Source organism: Schistocerca piceifrons, chromosome 2, assembly GCF_021461385.2.
Source record: "Schistocerca piceifrons isolate TAMUIC-IGC-003096 chromosome 2, iqSchPice1.1, whole genome shotgun sequence".
Classification (NCBI taxonomy): domain Eukaryota; kingdom Metazoa; phylum Arthropoda; class Insecta; order Orthoptera; family Acrididae; genus Schistocerca; species Schistocerca piceifrons.
The window spans coordinates 398,515,730-398,539,565 of NC_060139.1; the positions used below are offsets into that span (position 1 = coordinate 398,515,730).

The 23,836-nt window shown below is 40.8% G+C and overlaps 1 protein-coding gene across 2 annotated transcripts in view; it reads right to left on the minus strand.

The window, feature by feature from the left end:
* LOC124776225 (vacuolar protein sorting-associated protein 18 homolog) overlaps nt 1–23,836 on the minus strand; it is a 267,952-nt gene that overhangs the window by 199,311 nt on the left and 44,805 nt on the right. For both annotated transcript variants that reach the window (XM_047251081.1, XM_047251082.1), the window contains 2 exons: nt 19,793–19,909; nt 9,440–9,552 (listed from right to left, as the gene is read on the minus strand). In XM_047251081.1, coding sequence (XP_047107037.1) covers nt 9,440–9,552; nt 19,793–19,909 — 230 coding nt within the window. The remainder of the gene's footprint in view (nt 1–9,439; nt 9,553–19,792; nt 19,910–23,836) is intronic.

Sequence of the window (23,836 nt, forward strand, 5' to 3'; positions counted from 1 at the left end):
TAGTTTGAGATATCCAACTGAGATTTTTGCAAATGATAGCATGCAAAGAGGAGAGTATTTTTCCACATGGTTATTATGCAAAACTTCGTTATCTACCATGCTGTTCCACTAGCTACACACTTTTTCAAGGGCCACAGAAATGCTGTGAGTTTTGGAGCAGCATGAGTGAAGACATTACACTTTTATTTTTGAACGTGCTTTTTCATAAGCTATTGGCCCTCCTTTTCTTCAGTTTCTCACTTAAGAAACTTAATAAACCACAGTTTAAGAATTCTCTCATGACGTTTTTCAAACACTGTTGTGTTTTAGCAAAAAAAAGCAAATTTTAACATGAGAACAAGATAAATGAAGGTTTTATTACCCAAAATCACTCATAACATTTCTCTGAAAGTTACATATGGTTCACAAGTAAGGTGAAAATAAATTACTGCTTTTATTGCATTTTCAGCAGAATTCTTTCTAGATACTAACCAAAGCAGAGGTAACAGGAGATCTTTTCAAATGGTAACCGTGCAAGTGTGGGCGTGGAGGGGCTGCACTTAATATTACTAAAAATGTGAGTGCAAGCTTCAGTTTAGGGCACCACTTCCCCTCCAGTGCTCGGCATTTCCCCTACAGCACCTGCCTTCAACCTCCAACACTGCCACTCTCCCCATGAGCTCCAACGTCAGGCGCGTAATGGGGCCCCTTAGGGAAATGGCAGCAAGAGAGGGGAAGAAAACCAATGTGCACTCCGTGTGCATACCGGGGGGAGTCATTCCAGATGTGGAAAGGGTCCTTCCGGATGCCATGAAGGGTACAGTGTGCACCCATCTGCAGGTGGTCGCTCATGTCGGCACCAATGATGTGTGTCGCTATGGATCGGAGGAAATCCTCTCTGGCTTCCGGCGGCTATCTGATTTGGTGAAGACTGCCAGTCTCGCTAGCGGGATGAAAGCAGAGCTCACCATCTGCAGCATCGTCGACAGGACTGACTGCAGACCTTTGGTACAGAGCCGAGTGGAGGGTCTGAATCAGAGGCTGAGACGGTTCTGCGACCGTGTGGGCTACAGATTCCTCAACTTGCGCCATAGGGTGGTGGGGTTTCGGGTTCCGCTGGATAGGTCAGGAGTCCACTACACGCAACAAGCGGCTGCACGGGTAGCAGGGGTTGTGTGGCATGGGCTGGGCGGTTTTTTAGGTTAGATGGCCTTGGGCAAGTACAGAAAGGGCAACAGCCTCAACGAGTGCGGGGCAAAGTCAGGACATGCGGGGACCAAGCAGCAATCGGTATTGTAATTGTCAACTGTCGAAGCTGCGTTGGTAAAGTACCGGAACTTCAAGCGCTGATAGAAAGCACCGAAGCTGAAATCGTTATAGGTACAGAAAGCTGGCTTAAGCCAGAGATAAATTCTGCCGAAATTTTTACAAAGGTACAGACGGTGTTTAGAAAGGATAGATTGCATGCAACCGGTGGTGGAGTGTTCGTCGCTGTTAGTAGTAGTTTATCCTGTAGTGAAGTAGAAGTGGATAGTTCCTGTGAATTATTATGGGTGGAGGTTACACTAAACAACCGAACTAGGTTAATAATTGGCTCCTTTTACCGACCTCCCGACTCAGCAGCATTAGTGGCAGAACAACTGAGAGAAAATTTGGAATACATTTCACATAAATTTTCTCAGCATGTTATAGTCTTAGGTGGAGATTTCAATTTACCAGATATAGACTGGGACACTCAGATGTTTAGGACGGGTGGTAGGGACAGAGCATCGAGTGACATTATACTGAGTGCACTATCCGAAAATTACCTCGAGCAATTAAACAGAGAACCGACTCATGGAGATAACATCTTGGACCTACTGATAACAAACAGACCCGAACTTTTCGACTCTGTATGTACAGAACAGGGAATCAGTGATCATAAGGCCGTTGCAGCATCCCTGAATATGGAAGTTAATAGGAATATAAAAAAAGGGAGGAAGGTTTATCTGATTAGCAAGAGTAATAGAAGGCAGATTTCAGACTACCTAACAGATCAAAACGAAAATTTCTGTTCCGACACTGACAATGTTGAGTGTTTATGGAAAAAGTTCAAGGCAATCGTAAAATGCGTTTTAGACAGGTACGTGCCGAGTAAAACTGTGAGGGACGGGAAAAACCCACCGTGGTACAACAACAAAGTTAGGAAACTACTGCGAAAGCAAAGAGAGCTCCACTCCAAGTTTAAACGCAGCCAAAACCTCTCAGACAAACAGAAGCTAAACGATGTCAAAGTTAGCGTAAGGAGGGCTATGCGTGAAGCGTTCATTGAATTCGAAAGTAAAATTCTATGTACCGATTTGACAGAAAATCCTAGGAAGTTCTGGTCTTACGTTAAATCAGTAAGTGGCTCGAAACAGCATATCCAGACACTACGGGATGATGATGGCATTGAAACAGAGGATGACACGCGTAAAGCTGAAATACTAAACACCTTTTTCCAAAGCTGTTTCACAGAGGAAGACCGCACTGCAGTTCCTTCTCTAAATCCTTGCACAAACGAAAAAATGGCTGACATCGAAATAAGTGTCCAAGGAATAGAAAAGCAACTGGAATCACTCAATAGAGGAAAGTCCACTGGACCTGATGGGATACCAATTCGATTATACACAGAGTACGTGAAAGAACTTGTCCCCCTTCTAACAGCCGTGTACCGCAAGTCTCTAGAGGAACGGAGGGTTCCAAATGATTGGAAAAGAGCACAGGTAGTCCCAGTCTTCAAGAAGGGTCGTCGAGCAGATGCGCAAAACTATAGACCTATATCTCTGACGTCGATCTCTTGTAGAATTTTAGAACATGTTTTTTGCTCGCGTATCATGTCATTTCTGGAAACCCAGAATCTACTATGTAGGAATCAACATGGATTCCGGAAACAGCGATCGTGTGAGACCCAACTCGCTTTATTTGTTCATGAGACCCAGAAAATATTAGATACAGGCTCCCAGGTAGATGCTATTTTTCTTGACTTCCGGAAGGCATTCGATACAGTTCTGCACTGTCGCCTGATAAACAAAGTAAGAGCCTACGGAATATCAGACCAGCTGTGTGGCTGGATTGAAGAGTTTTTAGCAAACAGAACACAGCATGTTGTTATCAATGGAGAGACGTCTACAGACGTTAAAGTAACCTCTGGCGTGCCACAGGGGAGTGTTATGGGACCATTGCTTTTCACAATATATATAAATGACCTAGTAGATAGTGTTGGAAGTTCCATGCGGCTTTTCGCGGATGATGCTGTAGTATACAGAGAAGTTGCAGCATTAGAAAATTGTAGCGAAATGCAGGAAGATCTGCAGCGGATAGGCACTTGGTGCAGGGAGTGGCAACTGACCCTTAACATAGACAAATGTAATGTATTGCGAATACATAGAAAGAAGGATCCTTTATTGTATGATTATATGATAGCGGAACAAACACTGGTAGCAGTTACTTCTGTAAAATATCTGGGAGTATGCGTGCGGAACGATTTGAAGTGGAATGATCATATAAAATTAATTGTTGGTAAGGCGGGTGCCAGGTTGAGATTCATTGGGAGAGTGCTTAGAAAATGTAGTCCATCAACAAAGGAGGTGGCTTACAAAACACTCATTCGACCTATACTTGAGTATTGCTCATCAGTGTGGGATCCGTACCAGATCGGTCTGACGGAGGAGATAGAGAAGATCCAAAGAAGAGCGGCGCGTTTCGTCACAGGGTTATTTGGTAACCGTGATAGCGTTACGGAGATGTTTAATAAACTCAAGTGGCAGACTCTGCAAGAGAGGCGCTCTGCATCGCGGTGTAGCTTGCTCGCCAGGTTTCGAGAGGGTGCGTTTCTGGATGAGGTATCGAATATATTGCTTCCCCCTACTTATACCTCCCGAGGAGATCACGAATGTAAAATTAGAGAGATTAGAGCGCGCACGGAGGCTTTCAGACAGTCGTTCTTCCCGCGAACCATACGCGACTGGAACAGGAAAGGGAGGTAATGACAGTGGCACGTAAAGTGCCCTCCGCCACACACCGTTGGGTGGCTTGCGGAGTATCAATGTAGATGTAGATGTAGATGTAGAGTGCCCTCCCAGTCTTGTATCTACCGGACACATCATTCTATGTGGAATATACTCTTCCATGATTTCAGTGCAAGGTGCTTACCTTGCTTTTGCACTTCGCTCTACAGACAACACCACAACCACAAATCTGGATATTGTACGATTCGACCAGCCCATGAAGACCCAAAATGAGGCCCCTTTCAAACTCTATCAAGTGCTGATAAAACCACTTCACATAAATAAGCAGCATCTTAATGTCTTTCAGAGAGCTCCCTCAATATCTGATACTATTAATACCCTACCACACCTGGTAACAGCACTATACAATAACACTAATACAGTCTGGTAGCTGTTCTTCCTATCATAGAGAATTGCAACTCTAATAATTTGCATACCTGCTGATGATGTGTAAATGTTTACATACCTACTGATGGTGTGAATGTGTACGAAGCTACACTGGTATCTGACCATGTTTTCTAGGTACTTCACTTTCTTTTCAGGTATTATATTATATTAATTGTATTAAAGAAAAAATCAATAAAAAACTATTAAATTGTGGGACCAAATTGTTGTTCAGTACTTACCTTCAGGGGATGAACTGTATAGTGTTGCCAACACATCCACCTCTCTTAGACGCCCCCCCCCCCCCTCACTCACTCACTCACACACACACACACACACACACACACACACCACACACACACAGCCAGTCACTGTTGACTCCAGGTGCTGAGGCTCAACTACGGTGAGTAGTAATCTCAGATGGACTGAGTAGTGGCACTACAGAAGAGGTGTGAGACAGAGAGGGAGACATAGCAGGGTATGGACAGAGAAAGATGCTGTAAGCTGCATGTGGCAGTGCGTAGGGATGTGACAGGGACACTACAGCGGGCTGCCGGCGGCAGCATCGGGAGGCTGCAGTGAAAGGAAGTGAAAGGGTAATAGTGGAGAAAGGGTAATAGTGCAGGTGCACTGGAGGGGGGCAGGGGGGGGGGGGGGGGGGGGGAGGAGGGGTCCGAGGCACGTGTAAGACTGGATTGGCAACAGGGAAGGGGATAGAAGCAGGTGGAGGGCAAGGACTAGAGAAGGTTGAGGCTAGGGAGGTTATGGAAACAAAGGATATCTTGCAGAGAGAGTTCCTATCTGAGCAATTTAGAGAAACTGGTGTTCGTGGGAAGAATCTAGATGGCACAGGCCATAACACAGTCATTGAAGTAGAGCATACCGAGTTGGGTGGCACACTCAGCAATTGAGTGGTCCAGCTGTCTACTGCCCACAGCTTGGCAGAGGTCAGACAGCATATAAGTGCCACACAGAATGCTCCACAGTGATTGCAGCTGAGTTGATAGACCTCGCTGCTGCTTTCACAGTTGGCCCTGCTGTAGATGGGGTAGGACATACCTGTGAGAGGACTGAAATAGTGTGTGTGTGTGTGTGTGTGTGTGTGTGTGTGTGTGTGTGTGTGTGTGTGTGTGTGAGAGAGAGAGAGAGAGAGAGAGAGAGAGAGAGAGAGAGAGAGAGATATCAGTGCCCTTACACACATCAAAAGAAACGAATGTGGATAAAATTACGAGAACGTTATCGTACATGCTACGAAAGAAGAGAAAGAGTAGAAGGTACTATACAGGAGATTAAAACACAAGTAAAACAGAGGAGCTAAAATAAAGGCACAGGGAAATGTCAAATGTCACTTACAAAAAACATGGGTGAGACAGTCACTCTGTTAACACATTAAATCCATCTCCCTAAAATCTCGGTAAAAATGTTGAACAATTGACAAAACTTTAAAACTCTGACCACACTCATCTAAATGTTGTCTTAAATAGAGGGCAGACCCATTGGCAAACCTGCCGTGACCCACTGATCACAAAGTAAACACAGACCAGTAACATGTGGCACACCATTATCTGTAGGCTTTGTAGCCATGCTTTGGTGCCCTTAAGCCACAATTTTAATAAAAAATAAACTTTAATTAGTTTAGCCATAGTATTAAGTATTAGTTATAAAAAAGGAATGCAATATAATTCTAAGAGAGTAATGCAGTAAGAATTCTCTAGATTAGAATTCATTTGCTTGTATAAAGTAATAGGGACAATAGTGTCTCACTCTCACTATGTTTAGATCTGTTCTGTAAGAGTCTTTTCCATTACCACTAATCACTTTGACATGATGTGTAATTGTAAACTGGAAGTTGAAACAATATATCAGTATTACTAAAATAATGTTTTACCCAATTTATTCCAAAAAATGGATTCACCGTGTGGTCAGCATTGATTCCAAAGATGAGTCTTTCCCATGTGTGACAAATCAGTTAAAGAAATAGAAAGTCTTATTTTTCGAGATAGTTAAAGAGACCGAAATAATTAACAGACAAAGAATATAGATTATGAACAGCACTGCAATGATAATACTTGATATTCATTTCCTGAAATTTTAACATAGTGAACATGACACTAAGTGATAGACCATTGTTCAATAATCGGCGAATATTAACTATTAGCCTAGCATCTCTGGTTGCTGTAGAAAGCAAGCATTGAAATCATTTTTGTTATGAAAAAGTATTTTTAAAATATAACCAAAATATATTCCAGTTTGCTACACCCAAAATGAAAGACATTTTTTATCTGTGATTGATTTCTATCAGAGAAGTAAATCAACAATGTTTAGTACATGAAAAAGTAAACTGTATTTAACCTGAATCCTGGATAACTTTGTCTTCTTCCATGTCCCTGAGATACACTGATGTATGGTTCAAATGGATCTGAGCACTACAGGACTTAACTTCTGACGTCATCAGTCCCCTAGAACTTAGAACTACTTAAACCTAACTAACCTAAGGAGATCACACACATCCATGCCCGAGGCAGGATTCGAACCTGCGACCGTAGCGGTCGCGCGGTTCCAGACTGTAGTGCCTAGAACAGCTAGGCCACCCCAGCCAGCACACTGATGTATGCTTCATCACAAAATCTACTGCTAGAACTTAACAAGAAAGAAGCCAAGTAAGCACATCAAGCTTTTAAAATCACCATAAACAAAAAATTAGCCAAAAGAACACCAGATTAAATAGTCACAAGCACCACACATTGGAGGGTCCCCTCGCTGGACCAAGCAGTTGTGTGTCATAGGGATGTGGACTATGTGAAGACAAGTAAGAAGGACTTCATCCCCTTGATGTGGCTGGAAGGAGGTACACCATGGCTGCACTGTAGGCTTTACTACACGAGCTTATTATCTGTCATCTCACTAATGAATCACTCTGGATCTCAACAGCGAGGCTATAGTATGCTGAGGTATGGCACACTGAAATAACTTCGGATCAAGACACACATGCAACCTTGGCTGCTTGCTCCTCCCTTTTGTTCCCTAGAATAACCTTGTGCCCTGGTACCCAGCAGAAAGACACCGCCTTCCCCAGATGTTGTAGTTGCAGGAGGGCATCCTGGATATTCTGGACTACCATATCTGCTGGGTACAAAAGTTGTAGAGAGTGAAGGGCACTCAGAGAATCAGAACATGAGGGCACAATTTGAGAAAATGAAGAGTGGATAAGACAGAAGGTGGATAAGACAGATCTTGTACTTGGGTCTCCCAAAGTGGTATAACCCATGTACCAAGAGTTTGGGAGTACGTGTGGCAAAAGGCTGGACTAGTATATTTTGTAACTTTGGTGCTCAGCAAATTCCCCCCCCCCCCTACCCCTCCCCCATACTCACCATCGTGAAAGGTGAGGAAGTTTATGGGAAGGATGTTCATCATTTAATGACACAATGAAAGGTTGCCAAAGAATTGGCAAAGGATGTGGTTAAGTTGTTACGGCTTGAGGTGACATTGGGGAATGAAGAAGTGCAAAGGTTCAGCCATTTCATTGGGCTGGTTGGATAATTAAGGTCACATGGTAATATGACACAGGAGATGCGTTTGCAGTTTTACACTATGAAGATAGTGCCTGAATGTCAAGCCTTAGTAAGATCTTCAGTATAGTGAGCAAGGGACTGTTCGTCATTGTACATATGACATCCATGGGAGGATAGATTGTATGGAAGATACTTTTTAGCTTGGAAAGGACGACAGCTATAAAAGTGAGGTACTGTTGATGGTTGGTGGAGCTGATACAGCCAGAGGTTTTTATGGAGCCATCAGAGATGTGAAGCTCAACATCCTGGAAGGTGGCACACTGAGCTGAGTGGCCGATGGTGATGTGGCTGGGAGAGAAAGTGTTGAGGCCATGGAGATTTGAAGACAGAGTGTTTTCCGCATGGTTATAGACCATAAAGACAAATATGAATGAAACTGAAACACACACATGGTTACAAAGGTTATCTCTAGATGGCCCATAAACTAAATGGCAAACAAGGGTGCCATGTGAGTGCACATGATTGTACAACAGTTTTCTTGTACATCTTCCCCGGATAAAGAAGTACTTATCGGTAAGAATATTATTAGTCAGTTATGTAAGTAATGACATGGTGGGATTGGGGTCATCATAACACTGAAAAAAATGGTGCTCAGTGATGGGAAGGCCAGGAACATAGAGGATGATACTGTGTAGGGAGGTTGGCTCCACAATAACAAGTGTAGATCAAGATGATAATGGGATGGGAATGGTTGAATGGTGATGAATGAATTGGATCACATTCTTGAATAATAGGTAGGTAGGTTGAGGATTGTGGTCGGAAGTGTTGTTCAAGATGAGCCAAGATTCTCTACATTGAAGCACAGCAACGAGGTACAATGATGTGGTTTACGGATCTTAGGTAGCATGTAGAAGATGGGTGAGAAGATAGGAATGGAAGAGACTTATTTGAGTCTAGAGGTTTCGGGTTAAGTGCATTTCTCAGACAGGATCACTATGCCCCAAGGCTTGCAGGTGGAAGAGTTTCACAGTTAGCATATATCTGCCACTGAACAGGAGAGGTTAAATAATATACTTTTCCTGTTTACTTCTCCTGGTGAGTGGCACACAAGATCTGGTCAATTTTCTTCTTTGCTGCCAAGGTACTTGGATACAAGGGCATTTTAATAAAAGTTAATTGGCAGTACAGTTTCAAACAACTTCGAGTTCCTAACAGCTTCTTCCCTTTGTTACTGTAAATCTAGAATCACTGCCAATCCCTGAATGTTCAGCTTCATGTTGGGATTTACAGAACACTATTCTGAATTGATGGATCAACAAATGAATATGTTAAGTAATGTGTACTTCCAAAATTTCCACATCCCAGTCCAAGTGTCTTTTGTGAAGAAATTATTTAGCCACTTAATAACTCTCTTTACTTCACCAAAAGAAATGTCAGAACAAAAGCAGAAATGTAACAACCACTGTAGCAGAATAATTTGTGTTGATATATGTAAAAATCCATAACCAAAGGAGCTTTCAAAAAGGTACTCACTCTTTTTTATTGAAGTACATTTCAGCTTCCTTTACAAGTACTTGGTCCAAATGTGCTGGGTTGTCTCTACAATATTGCTTTGCCAATTCAAACTCCCCTTTCTTCGCAAATATCTTTAAAAAAAAGAACAAAAAGTTTATTTCTTTCTGTGAGGAAACAAGTAAAATTTAATTTACAAAAAGGACATTGGAACACTGTAGAACAATTTGGTATGGGAGAGAAGAGACCCATTTCTGAGATTTATATTTTGAATCTAGTTATTAAATATGCATTACAATGCTTGTGAAAGGAAGATAAAAACAAAACCACACAGAAAAGAATAACTCTTTTTAAACCATACTGCATTCTCTATTACATGCTCTGTATGTTGGAAACTTACTTCCAAGTATTTAAACAATTTTATCCAAAATGTTATATAAAATGTATGAGTTCACACAGTCCCTAATAATTCAAAATCTTTAATTATCTAGTAGCATGAAAAGCGTTAACTGCTTTGATTCACATGTTCAATTTCATTATATTTTTTTCGAATTGTGCAAAAATTTATGTACAAATTATTCTCTTTCGTTTATAGGACAAATCAGATGGAAATTTAGTTCAGCATGGTGTATCCCACTTCTGAGTTTACAACACTTAATTTTCTCAAATTATAACTCTCAAGTGCAGTGTACCACATTCAACAGATTCTCCTGTCTGCAGTGGTGGAAAATAGTTAAGGCAGAATCCAGAATTCGATAAATGTTAAAATCATTACACAAATAACACAAGTTCATTTACAAAAGAGGAAGGTTACATCTACATGCATATACATACTCTGCAAGGCACTATACAGCGCATGGCAGAGGGTACCATGCACCACTGCCAGTCATTCCTTTTTCCCGTTCCACTTGCAATTGGACCAAGGAAAACAGAAGTGTGTATATATTTCCATATGAGCCCTGATTTCTCTTACCTTGTCTTCAAGATCCTTCACAAGATTTATGTTGGTGGTGGTAGGATTGTTCTGCAACCTGTTTAAAATGCCAGTTCTCTAAACTTTCTCAATAGTGTTTCGCTGAAAGAACATAACCTTCCCTCTAGGGATTCCCATATGAGTTCGTGGAGCATTTCTGTAACACTCATGTATTGCTCAAACGTACCAGTAACAAATCTAGCAGCACGTCTCAGAATAGCTTTGATGTTTTTCTTCAATCCAACCTAATGGTTATTCCAAATATTCAACCAGAACTCACGAATGGGCCCCCACAAGTGTTCTAAAGTGTGCTACTCATGGTCTCCTTTAAAAATGATCTACACTTTCACAGAATTCACCCAATATACTGCAGTTGACTGTTCACTTTTCCTATAAATGACCTTATGAGCTCATTCCATTTATTGTCACTCTGCAACATTACACTCAGATAATAATTTAATCAACTGATCATTTGTGTAGCTCAGTTATCATTTTTTTCTGAACAGCCAACTACACAGTTCATTAAGGTATCAGCATCCCCTGGTGACACATCAGGAGGGAACAGTTGCCTATCAAGGGAAATTTCAGTTTTATAGTTTACTCCTTCAGTTAGTTTTTCTAGGATGGATAGCAGGTGTGCTTGCTGTATGCAGACGCAGGAGGATCTGGCCACAGTTCACGGACAGATGAATGTGGTTTTGGCTACAGCCACCTGCCTTCAGGCCGCTCTCTCAGGATGTAGTGGTGGCAGATAATGTGACATGTTGCATGGGACACCTCTGGTGTCACCTGTTTCACACATGGGCTCTGCTGCTGAAGCACTTCCTATTGTACCCAACATGGTGGATCCCCCTTCACAGCAGGGTGAGTGAAGGTGTGAGTGGTGTTGATATCACTTGAGACGAAGGGTCAATGGGAGGCTAGCCATTTGGCCTTGTCAATTTGCCCTGTGAGTAAATAGGTGGCTACTCCTTCAGTAAGGTCCAAGCAGACACATGGGCAGGAGCTTGCTAGATATCAGGAGCTCCAACATTAGGCATGGTATGGACACATTAGGAGGATAGCGTTCACAGCTGAAAAGAAAGCCAATGTGTGCTTCATATGTCTGCTGGGGGGCCTCATCTTAAATGTGGAGGCAGCCTTACCTGCAGCCATTGTAAGTGCAGAGTGGAGTTGTCTGCAAGATATGGCTCATGTCAGCACCAATGGCACCTGTTGCATGGCTTCTGAGGCTATCCTCAGTTCATGTAGGTGGCTGGTGGTGGGGGTGAAAGCTGCTGGCCTCATGCATAGGGTGCAATTGGCAGCATTGTTCCCAGAGTTGATCAGGATCATTTGTTTTGGAGCTGAGTGAAGGGTCTCGACCGAGGGCTTTGTCAACACTCTGATGATCTTTGCTGGAGATTTATAAATGTGCATTACCAGATGCGGAATTGTAGGACTCCTCATGATAGGTCCAGAATGCACTACATGAAGGAAGCAGCTACTCTGAGAGCAGAGTACTTGTGGAGGGCACATGGGGTTCTCATAGGTTAGGCTGTAGTTTGAGGCACTCTAATGAACATTCACCAGTCAATATGCAGATAGGGGCATCAGGCAGCATTTAGAGAAAATACACTTTGACTGTCAAGATTATATCAGTAAACTGGTGAAATATTCATAACAAAGTTTCTGGAATTACTGCTCTCCAGGAAAGTTCTCACGCTAAAATTACTCTTGAGACCAACAGCTGGCTAAAACGCAAAGTAGAAAGCTCTGACATATATTTAGTGAGTTATGGACATTTATCGGAAGGACAGATTAGATGCCATAAGAAGGGAAGCATTCATTGCAGTTGACAAAACTATTGTCTCTGTTGAGTTTGAAACTGAGTGTCAGAGTGAAGTTATCTGGTCGCATATAACAGTGAAAGCAAGTTAATTGTTGGATGTTTTTACCGGCCACCCAATTCCGCTGTGGCAGGTCTAGCTAGAGTCATCCCATGAAAGTCTACAGTCAGTAGAAAGTAAAACCCTAATCATGCAATACTAGTTGGAAGTTGCTTTAACATACCGATTATAGTCTGGGACATTTATGGATTCATTGCAGAGAGTGCAGACAGACAGTCTTGTGAAATACTTTAGAAAGCGTTTTCCAAAAATTGTTCTGAGCAGCTAGTTTAGCAGCTCACACACAGAGGAAATATCTTAGACCTTACAGCTACAAACAGGCCAGACCTTATCGATTGTGTCAGTATAGAGATGGGGATTATGGATCATGATGTAATCAAAGTGACTACGTTTTTGAAAGTTAATAAATTGGTCAAGAAGGGCACGACAGCATTCCTGCTACAAAGAACAGATAAGCAGCTGTTAGCATCTCACTTAGACAACGAACTGCAATAATTTAGTTCCAGTATGATGAACATAGTAGTAGTATGGGCAAAGTTTAAGCAGATTGTATATCATGTTCTGAACAAGTATGTGCTTAGTAAGTGTATTAAGGACAGAAAAGACCCACCATATTTTAACTATGAAATTCAGAAAATGCTGAGCAAGCAAAAACTGTTGTACTCTTGGTTCAAAGGAGTACACACAAATAACAAAAGCGAAGACTAGCAGAGAGTTATGCATCTGTGGAAAGGTCTATGTGCAAAGCTTACAACTACCACCAGTGTACCTTAGCAAAAGATCAGGCCAAGAAGCCAAGAAAATTCTGGTCCTATGTAAAATCACTATGCAGGTCTACAGCTTCCATCCTTGTTGACTAGTCTGGGGTGGTAGTTGCAGACAGCAAAACAAAAGCCAAAGTTTTAAAGTTCATATTTAAGAAATCATTCACGCGGGAGAATCATCATTTGACTGTCACACAGAGTCCCATATGGACAATATAGTAACAAGCATCCCTGGCATACATAAACAACTGAAAGAGTTGTAAACAAATAAGTCACTGGATCCAGACAGGAACCCAAATCAATTTTACAGCACTGGCCCCTTACTTAACTTGAATTTATAGTGAACCTCCTAGCCAGCACAAAGCCCTGAGCAACTAGGAAAAAAGTACAGGTGACTCTTGTATATAAGGGGGGTAAAAGAACAGATCCACTAATTACAAAACAATATCCTCCACATCAGTTTTCCGCAGGGTTCTCAAACATATTCTGAATTTGAATATAATAAATTTCCCAGGGACTGAGAAGCTTATGTTCACGAATCAGCAAAGTTTTAGAAAGCATCATTTGTGTGATCCTCAGCTTGCTCTTAGTTCTTAGAGGGCTCGCATTTGAAGATGACTGAAAAACAATCCTATTGACACCAACACAAATTTCGCTTAAGTACCACGAAGATAAAACATGAGAAATTAGGGTTCATATGGTGGCATAGTGACAGTTGTCCTTCCCTCACTCTGTCTGCCAATGGAACAGGAAAGGAAACAACTAGTAGTGGTACAGGCTACTCTCCATCACATGCTGTATGGTGGCTTGCAGTGTCCTCAGCACAGAGGCATAGATTGCTGTTCACCCTGTCTGTCAGATCAGTTACTTATATACAGAGTGAGAGTGGTCCTACCAGACTTCCCCAGGGCACTCCTGATGATACCTTTGAAAACCCGCTGCCCAGGACACATACTGGGTTCTACTAAAAAAATGTTTGAGCCACTCACATATCTGAGTACATATTCCATATGCTTCGTTAACAGTCAGCAGTGTCAAATGTTTTCTGGAATTTAAGGTACATGGAATCTGCCTGTTTTCAAACAACTTATGGGAACTGAGGCAGGTAATATTTAGAGCAATCGTTGATATTTCAGTGGGAGTACACCTCGCCATTTACAAGGCACAAACTGCAACGGATAGGCGATGTACAAGCAAATTTAAAGTACAAGCAAATTTGAAGTAATTCAGGAAAGATAACACACACACACACACACACACACACACACACACACACACACACAAATGAACACTAAACACTAGTGTCACCAAAGATGACCAAAGTCACAGAGTCACAGGTATCGAAGTGAAAGACTACGAACTAGCAGGTAAAGTAACACTGACTCTGTCCCTCTGTTTTTTGACAAGGGAGAGAGCAGAGTTTAAACAAAAACCTCCATCCCTGTTTACAAGGTTGCTCACTAATTTAATCTCAACAGCTTCCTTAATAACATTGACCCAATAGCTGGATGTGCGTGCCAATATCTCGATATTGTTATATAAAACTGGGTGACCAATATCCAAAAAATGTTCGACAGTAACAGAACTACTTGGCTGCTGCAATTGTGGGTGCCATTTATGATCAGTACATAGGTCCTACATAGTCCTGATAGTCTGACCAATGTATGCCATGCCACAGCTACAGGAAATGTGATAAACGCTCACCTTATGCAAACCAAGATCATCCTTAACAGAAACCAAAAGCACTCTAATTTTAGATGGAGGTCAGAAAACACATTTCACATTGTATTTCCGTAAAACACGACCAATCTTGTTGGAAGTGCTTCCTCCGTAAGGCAAAAAGGCAGTAGACTTAGGTGTCAACTCAGTATTATCATGAGTCACCCAATGCACAGTTGGTCAATTGCATAACGCACGTTCAATCTGTCTTTCATTATAACAATTCTGACGAAATGTAACTTCAAGATGGGCCAGCTCAGCTGGCAAAGTCTCAGTGTCAGAAATGACATGTGCCCTGTGTACCAAGGTACGAAGTACCCCTTCACGCTGAACGAGATGGTGACAATTATCAGCCTGTAAACACAAGTCAGTGTGAGTACATTTCCTGTAAACTGCATGTCCCAATGATCCATCAACCTTCCTCCAAACCAAAACGTCAAGAAATGGAAGGCAACCATCCTCTTACACATCTATTGTAAAATGAACGTTCTCGTGGATTGATTTCAGATGTTCTAAAAAGGCGTTCAAATTCTCCCTACCATGAGACCAAACAACAAAAATATCATCAACATATCTGAAGAAACAGGCAGGTTTCAAAGGCGCTGACTCCAATGCATGTTCCTTGAAGTCTTCCATAAACAAATTTTCAGTCACAGGAGACAACGGGCTACCCATCGCAATTCCATCTGTCTGCTCATAATACTGATCACTGAAAAAAAAGTAACTGGTTGTCAACACATGTCAAAAGAGAACAGTTAATTCAACATCAAATCTAACCTCAATGAACCATAATGAATCAGACAGAGGAACACGAGTGAAGAGAAAGACCACATCAAAACTTAATAAAATATCAGTCATTCAACCACATTCTCTCCAAACGACATAAGAAATCAGCTGAGTTCCTGATATGATGTTCACACTTACCAAGTTGTGGGCTTAACAGAGAAGCAAGGTGCTTGGCTACAGGATATGTTGGAGAGCCAATATTGCTAACTATAGGGCACAAAGGAGCCCCTCCCTTGTGCACCTTCAGAAGGCCATATAACTTAGGGGGAACAGCACTGTAGGTGTTAAGACTCTTGATAGCATCCTACGACAAACCACTTTTCTTCAGGAGGCTGTTGGTCTTTCTCTCAACACTTTTTGTGGGTCAGCACCGATCCTATGATACGCTGAATCAGATTGTAAACATTGCATCTTTTGTACATAATCCTGTTTGTTTAAAACAATGGTGGTATTGCCCTAGTCTGCAGGTAAAATAATGATGTCAGGATCAACTTTGAGAGAGCGTAAAGCAGCCCTCTCCACTGCTGTTATATTACTCTTGGGTGGACGAGCCCTAGCCAACACATGACATGCATCCCTCATAACTTCCTCTGCAGTATCGGGAGGTTTGCAAACTGTCTGTTCAACTGAACTAATAAAATCAACTACCGGCAAACTCTTCAGTGTGCGAGGGAAATTTAAACCCTTCCTTAGCACAGATAAGATTTCGTCATCAATAGATTTCCCTGTGAGATTTATCACAGAACATCGAGATATAAAATCAGACTCCAAGCGATGGAAACATTCAAACTTTGCCAAATGCCGAGCAGTAACAGAATTGTATTCCCAATCAGCTTGAGTCAATGAGGCACCATCCAACTAATCCCAAGTGAAATCAGACAAGTTTGAAGCAACCATTAAATGAAAATGAAACAATTCTTTAGAAACAGAATCCAAACGTCGACAAGTAAAACGGATCCCTTCACACATAAGGGCCAAGCCAACACATTGCTTGATGTAACTGGTGGCGGGAGAATTAATATGGTGCACAACCTTGGCAAATGTTGGGACACGGTTTTCATCACGACACCCTAATAAAAATGACAAAGCACATTGCATTCCAACTCGACAGATACGAAGTTTATCCAACTACATACACACCAAAACATTTCCTCCCTGTAGAGGTAAAAAGTTGTTTGAAAATTGTATATGCCAGGAGAAACTTATGCCTCAAATCTGCCTGTTTCCCTTCATCCATGGTTTGCAGGATATCAGCAATTTTATTATATTCTTTTTGAATCATCCAGTATAATTTCTGATCATTCAAGACCTTTTGATCGGAATGTCAGAAACCAGCATGAAAGTGCCATTTAATAAATTTTACACAAATATGCACTTAATGGAATTTTGATTTTGTTTTAAGACAAGCTACAAGAAGCAGAATGGCACTGAGTTCTCACCCAGATTTCTGCGAGTGTTCTGTAAAATGTTTCGAGCTACATCTTGTAGTAATACTATGACCAGGAAATTATGGTACTGACCACCTTTCAGGTGGCCGCAATTTAAAACCCATGCACTGCCAATCACGCCATATTTCCCACACCCACCACTGTGGCATGAGGGCACTGCCACAAACCTCTATGCTGCTGCCAATGATGTGCAAGCATCCCCTCTCAAAGCTCCAGTGGCAGGTCTACTTAATTTCAAGCACTGATGCACAGAGCCCATTTTGCATATTGTGTGTTTACCATTTCATAACAATTACAGACTTTCATAGCAGTCTGGGCTCCTCACCTCTGGTTAGTTACTGTATTGGAGAATGACCAAATTGTCAACCTTTGTGTGCATGTGTGAACTGTAAACCTTTGTGTGTGTGTGTGTGTGTGTGTGTGTGTGTGTGTGTGTGTGTGTGTGTGTGTGTGTATATATATATATATATATATATACACTATGTGATCAAAAGTATCTGGACACCCCCAAAAACATATGTTTTTCATATTAGGTGCATTGTGCTGCCACCTACTGCCAGGTACTCCATGTCAGCAACCTCAGCAGTCATTAGTCATCGTGAGAGAGCAGAATGGGGCGCTGTGTGGAACTCACGTACTTCGAACATGGTCAGGTGATTGGGTGTCACGTGCGTCATGTACACTGTTTCCGATATGATAGTGAAGTGGAAAAGTGAAGGGACACGTAAAGCACAAAAGCGTACAGGCCGACCTTGTCTGTTGACTGACAGAGACTGCTGACAGTTGAAGAGGGTCGTAATGTGTAATAGGCAGACGTATACCTAGACCAACACACAGAAATTCCAAACTGCATCAGGATCCGCTGAAAGTACTACAACAGTTAGGCAGGAGGTGAGAAAACTTGGATTTCATGGTCAAGCAGTTGCTCATAGCCACACATCATGCCGGTAAATGCCTAACAACGTCTCGCTTGGTGTAAAGAGTGTAAACATTGGATGATCGAATAGTGGAAAAACGTTGTGTGGAGCGACGAATCATAGTACACAATATGGCAATCCAATAGCAGGGTGTGGGTATGGTGAATGCCCAGTGAATGCCATCTGCCAGCGTGTATAGTGCCAACAGTAAAATTCGGAGGCAGTGGTGTTATGGTGTGGTCATGTTTTTCAAGGAGGGGGCTTGCGCCTGTTGTTGTTTTGCATGGCACTATCACAGCACAGGCCTACATTGATGTTTTAAGCACCTTCTTGCTTCCAACTGTTGAAGAACAATTCGCGGATCGAGCACCTGTTCATAATGCACAGCCTCTGGCAGAATGGTTACATGACAATAACATCCCTGTAATGGAGTGGCCTGCACAGAGTCCTTACCTGAATCCTATAGAACACCTTTGGAATGTTTTGGAATGCCAATTTCATGCCATGAATGTTATTTTTTAGTGAGACAATTCTGTTATGCCTTGTGTAAGAAGAAGAAATGCACAACAGCATGTCAGCCACACACAATTTCAGACAGGATCTTAGCAGCTCCACATGATTAGTGCCTGTGAGGACAGCCACACTGTTCACTCAGCCATGCAGGATTGTACAGCCATATTACGTACCTCGAGTCACAAAGGGAGTTTGTTTGCAGCAAGAAAAGTAGCCACACAGACAGTGTGACAATGCCTGTCAGCAAGGATATCACTGTTGCAGCTTCTTTTGCCATGGTGACAGAGAGAGGGATGCCAGTAATTTTGTGCCCAATGACAAGACTGGACACAGCAGCGGTACCACCTCACCTTTTCTGATGAGTGTTGCCAACTGCATTCTTCGTCATCGCATAGATCCAGCACCAGGTGTGATGGTATGGGGAGCCATTGAGTACACAACTCAGTCTCCTCTGCCTCACACAGCTGTAATTTGGACAGTAACCATTACATTTCCGATGTTTCAAGGCTGGTAGTTGTGGCCTACCTTTGAAGTCTCCACGACATTATGTTTCAACAGGCTGCAATGCCACATGTTGTCCATGCTGTCCTAGCCTGTTTCTTATTTCAATACCGAGGGCATTCTATTGTTTTTTTTTTGAACAGATAGCTCTTCAGGTCTCTCAGTCACTGACAAAATCTGGTCGTGGATTGTTGGGAGACTGGCAAGCCCTCACTCAACTGATGAACTCTGGCATAGGTTTGAAGCAGTATGGAATAACATACCCATGTCTGTCATCCAAGCTCAGTTCAACTTAATCCCCAGCCAAGTTTAATCCATTGTTGATGTTAGAAGGGAGCAGCTCTGTGTATTAGTCTTTGCAACCTGTGTACTTCCAAATCACCTACAAATTTAATCATCCAGTCACTATATTGTATATGCACAATAAGTAAAATTTCATTATTTGCTACCATACCTGGCATTGCAATTCTAATGACAGCAGTGTATAAGGGCAGATAATTTCCTTCTGCACTAAAGCATTGGTTGTCTTTCACACTTGGCATTACCCAGAAGAACAGTTAACTTATAAAATACTACAGATGCAGAAGCATCATCCCACACAAACTACAGACACGTAATGCCTTGTGCAGATGCTTTCTACACTAGTATTTTCTCTGTAGAGCATATAGTTGAAATTTGGTTCTGACAGACCCCTACTCGATGGGTGTAAAGGAACCTCAGATTTGAGAATTTCTACTGACTACAGTTACTCATGGCCCTTATAAAACTTTGAACTGCTCCCTTCCAGTAAGTGATAAAGAGGTGCATTCCATCTATCTACATATGTAAACACACTCATGAGGAAGTCAGTTTTTCTTAACATACCTGCCACACATTTCTTTCTTCCTGTGTTACTTTGTAACGAAACACAGCTTTTTCTGTATATACCCAAATGGTGCCTCTAATAGGATCCTTTGTTATGCTGACTAGTTTTCCTACACTCTGCAAAAAAAAATTACAGATAAAAGCATAAAAATACACAAAAGAGAACAAATATCTAATCTGTACTAAAACTATAAATATACTGCAGTAATACAAATTTTATTGCAATAACATTAAGAAAGTGCAGCTGAACATGTCATATCACATAGTTTTTCAAGGTGTCTAATGTTTTACATTTTAAGAATGACAGAGGCAACAAGGTGACTCAACTTTAAACACATTCAGCAGTTCTATTAATGTCCTGCATATTGCATATTTCATCAGTAATACTGATGTTTAGAAGTGGTGACAATTATACACCCTTCTCCCATTTTTCAATGTCATCAAGAATTTTGACAACTAGCTTATAACAGAATGACATTTCTGGCAACAATCTTTTAATGAATGTTCAATTGGAATTACATGCTCGATTCGCTATAGAGAAAGCAATATGTGATCTAATCAAAAAACTTTAAATAAACAAGAAAAGCTATCCTATTGACATTTTCTGTGAGCTCGTCAGAGAATCTAAAATGTTACAGTGTCAAATGCATCACCATTCTGGGTGGAATCAGATGTTAACAACAAACATCTGAGGATGACGTTAACAAACAATACCACAGAAGTAAAACAAAATTAAGATTGAAGAAACATTAAATACATTGTCCTGTAATGCTCGGGACTTGGGTCATGCCAGTTTTGTTATACATAAATGATTTACCAAAGACATTGCAGGTATTTTCAAAAATTGTCATGTAAAGTTTAGTAGACACAGCCAAGAAAATAGTGGAACAGGCTTATAACCGGTTCATAGCAAATAGCTAAATATTTAATTCTACAAAAACTATTACTATGCAGTTGTGTGCTTCAATGCAAGAGGGACCTAACCCATAAATTGTTAAAAAAAAAGAGTTACTGATATATTTGGATGTTACTCTTACATATTTATTATACCACAATATATGAATAATTAATATCCACTTTTACTCTCCCACCATACAAGAGAAAGATTTTGGAGTACCTCCGAAAAGCAATTTTACAATGCAAGAGGAAGCTAAGAATTGTGAATTATGATTTATTAGTCCCACAACACTGAGGTTTGCCAATGACATCGCAATTCTGTTAGAGACAGTAAAACACTTGGAAGGGCAGTTAAACAGAATGGACAGCATCTTGAAAGGAGAATATTAGGTGAACATCAACAAAAGCAAAACAAAGATAATGAAATGTTTTTGAATTAAATCAGGCCATTAGGAAACAGGCCACTAAAAGTAGTAGACAAGTTTTGCTATTTGGGCAACAAAACAACTAACGATGGCCAAAGTAGAGAGGATATAAAACGCACACTTGCAATAGCAATAAAGGCATTTCAGAAAACAGAAATGTGTTAACATCAAACATAGATTTAAGTGTTAGGAAGTCTTTTCTGAAAGTATCTGTCTGGAATGTAGGCATGTATGGCAGTGAAACATGGATGATAAACATTTTAGACAAGAAGAGAATAGAGGCTTTTGAAATATAGTGCTACAGAAAAATGCTGAAGATCAGATAGGCAGATTGCATAACTAATGAGAAAGTACTGAACGGAACTGGGGAGACAAGAAATATGTGGCACAACTTGACTAAAAGAAGGAATTGGTTGATAGGACATGTTCTGAGAAATCAAACGACCACCAATTTAGTTTTGGAGGGGAGAGAGAGAGAGTGAGTGTGTGTGTGTGTGTGTGTGTGTGTGTGTGTGTGTGTGTGTGTGTGTGTGTGTGCAAGGGGGGGGGGGGGGGGTGGGTTAAAAAAAATCATAGAGGGAGACAAAGAGATGAATACAGTAAGCAGAGTCAGAAGGCTGTAGTCAAGTCATTATTTGGAGATGAAGAGATTTGCACACAATAGAGTAGAACATGGAGAGCAGTATAAAGCAAATTTTCGGTCTGAAAAAAAAAAAAAAACACACACACACACACACACACACACACACACACACACACACACACACATTTGATTCAGGTACAGGAGGCTCATCAAAATTGTAGTAATACTTTGACATGTCCTATATTACACGTACATTTACTGTACATGATGTAATCTTACAGGATCAAATAAAATTCAATTCAATTCAATTCAATACACGTAGAACAACTGATGCCAATAATAATTCAATTTTGTTATAAACATAATTTAAAAAATATAACACTATGTTACATCTTGCTCAAATTCTCTGAATCTTTATAATCTGCTGTAGCCTTATTTTTAGAGTATCTGGCTTCATATTAAATATATTTTTGCCCATTTATTTATTATACTTCGTCATCCTCATATTCTGTTGGGACCAAGCATATAATTTCTACTGATGCGTGGGTAGCATAAAATTCTTTTTATTTCTCTTCTCAAATAATTTTTTTCTGCAGTCTAGGAACATCATAACTTCATAAATGTATATGGAGGGAACACACATCCAAGATTACACTGTACAAGCACTCATTACGGTCATCCACACAACACAGGTACACGTTTGACCCTTCATGATAGCTTGGAAGAATGCAACAGCTACACTTGGACCTTGTCATTAGCAATGATGCAGGATTCTTGCATCTGCTCCCCCTACACTCATTCCCTGAGTATGAGACTATACAGAGGGAACAGGTATGATTCGTAGTTTCCAAAATAATGGGCAACAGGCTTCTTTTTGCTGTACAGTACACATGTACATGATAATTTTCTTCCCCCAAAAATTATACCATACATAATGACAGATTTAAAACAACTAGGATATGCTATTTTTTTGTGTGCTCATTTGAGTAGAATTTGCTATTATTTGCATTTCAAATTGAAACTGTTCAATTTATTAGATAGGAAGTCAATACATGTATTCCAGCTTAAGTTCTTGTCTACATTTAGTTCAAGGAATTTGACTATATCAGCTTCTTCCATAAGTTATTGTTATGTTATATTTTAAGTTCCACACATTTTGAATGTTTGTTTAGAAAGGTACCATATGGCCTTTTGCAGTGTTCAGTTTCCGACCATTTAACTGGAACCAGTTTTCCAGGGTAGCCAACGTGCTCACAATAGAGCTCCGAATTTTTTCTGCACTTTCATCTTTAATTAAAACAGAAGTATTATCGATGAACAGAACAGATAGGAAATTTATATTTGCGGATAAGCCATTTATACACAATAGGAACAGGATTGGCCCTAATTTGGAGCCTTGAGGCACACCCAGTGATACCCTACTCCATTTAGAATATTAAGTCACTGAATTTGTAGTGATAGCTACCCTTTGTGTTTTCTGTTGTACAGGCATTACATAAGCCATTTCAGAGTATTGCCCTTAATGCCATATTTATCTAATTTTCAGGTAAGCAAGATGTGTTTTATCAAGTCAAGGGATTTTGTCAGATCACAGAAGATACCTAAAACTTTACGTCTCTGGTCCAATGCTTTGCATACATTTTCAGTAAAGTTATTCACTGCATCCAGAGGGGTTTTTTCCCATTGTTGAAATCCAAATTTGTTACTTGTAATATCATTTTTACAACAAATTTTAAATTTGGTTTGCGGCTACTTTGTCTAATAATTCCAACAGGTTAGGAAGACAAGAAATAGGGTGATAGTTTCCCACGTCTTCCCTCAATCCTTTTTTTAACAGAGGTCTGACTTCATCATACTTCAACACACCAGCAAAGCATTCTTGTTCAAAAGATCAATTCATTATTTGAGTTAGTGCAGGTGCTATTATGTGATATACTGCTTTACTCACTTTAGTGGGTACCCCACCCCACCCAGCAGAGTCTTTATTTTTTTTAAATACTATAATATTTTCCACATCCTTCATTGAGACTTTTTTAAAATTTGTGAGACACTCAGCTTAGTCAAAGAGCAACATTATGTCAGCTAGTGGAAGCCAATGGCACACATGTTTGTAGTCACATGTTTTAGTGTCAATATCAT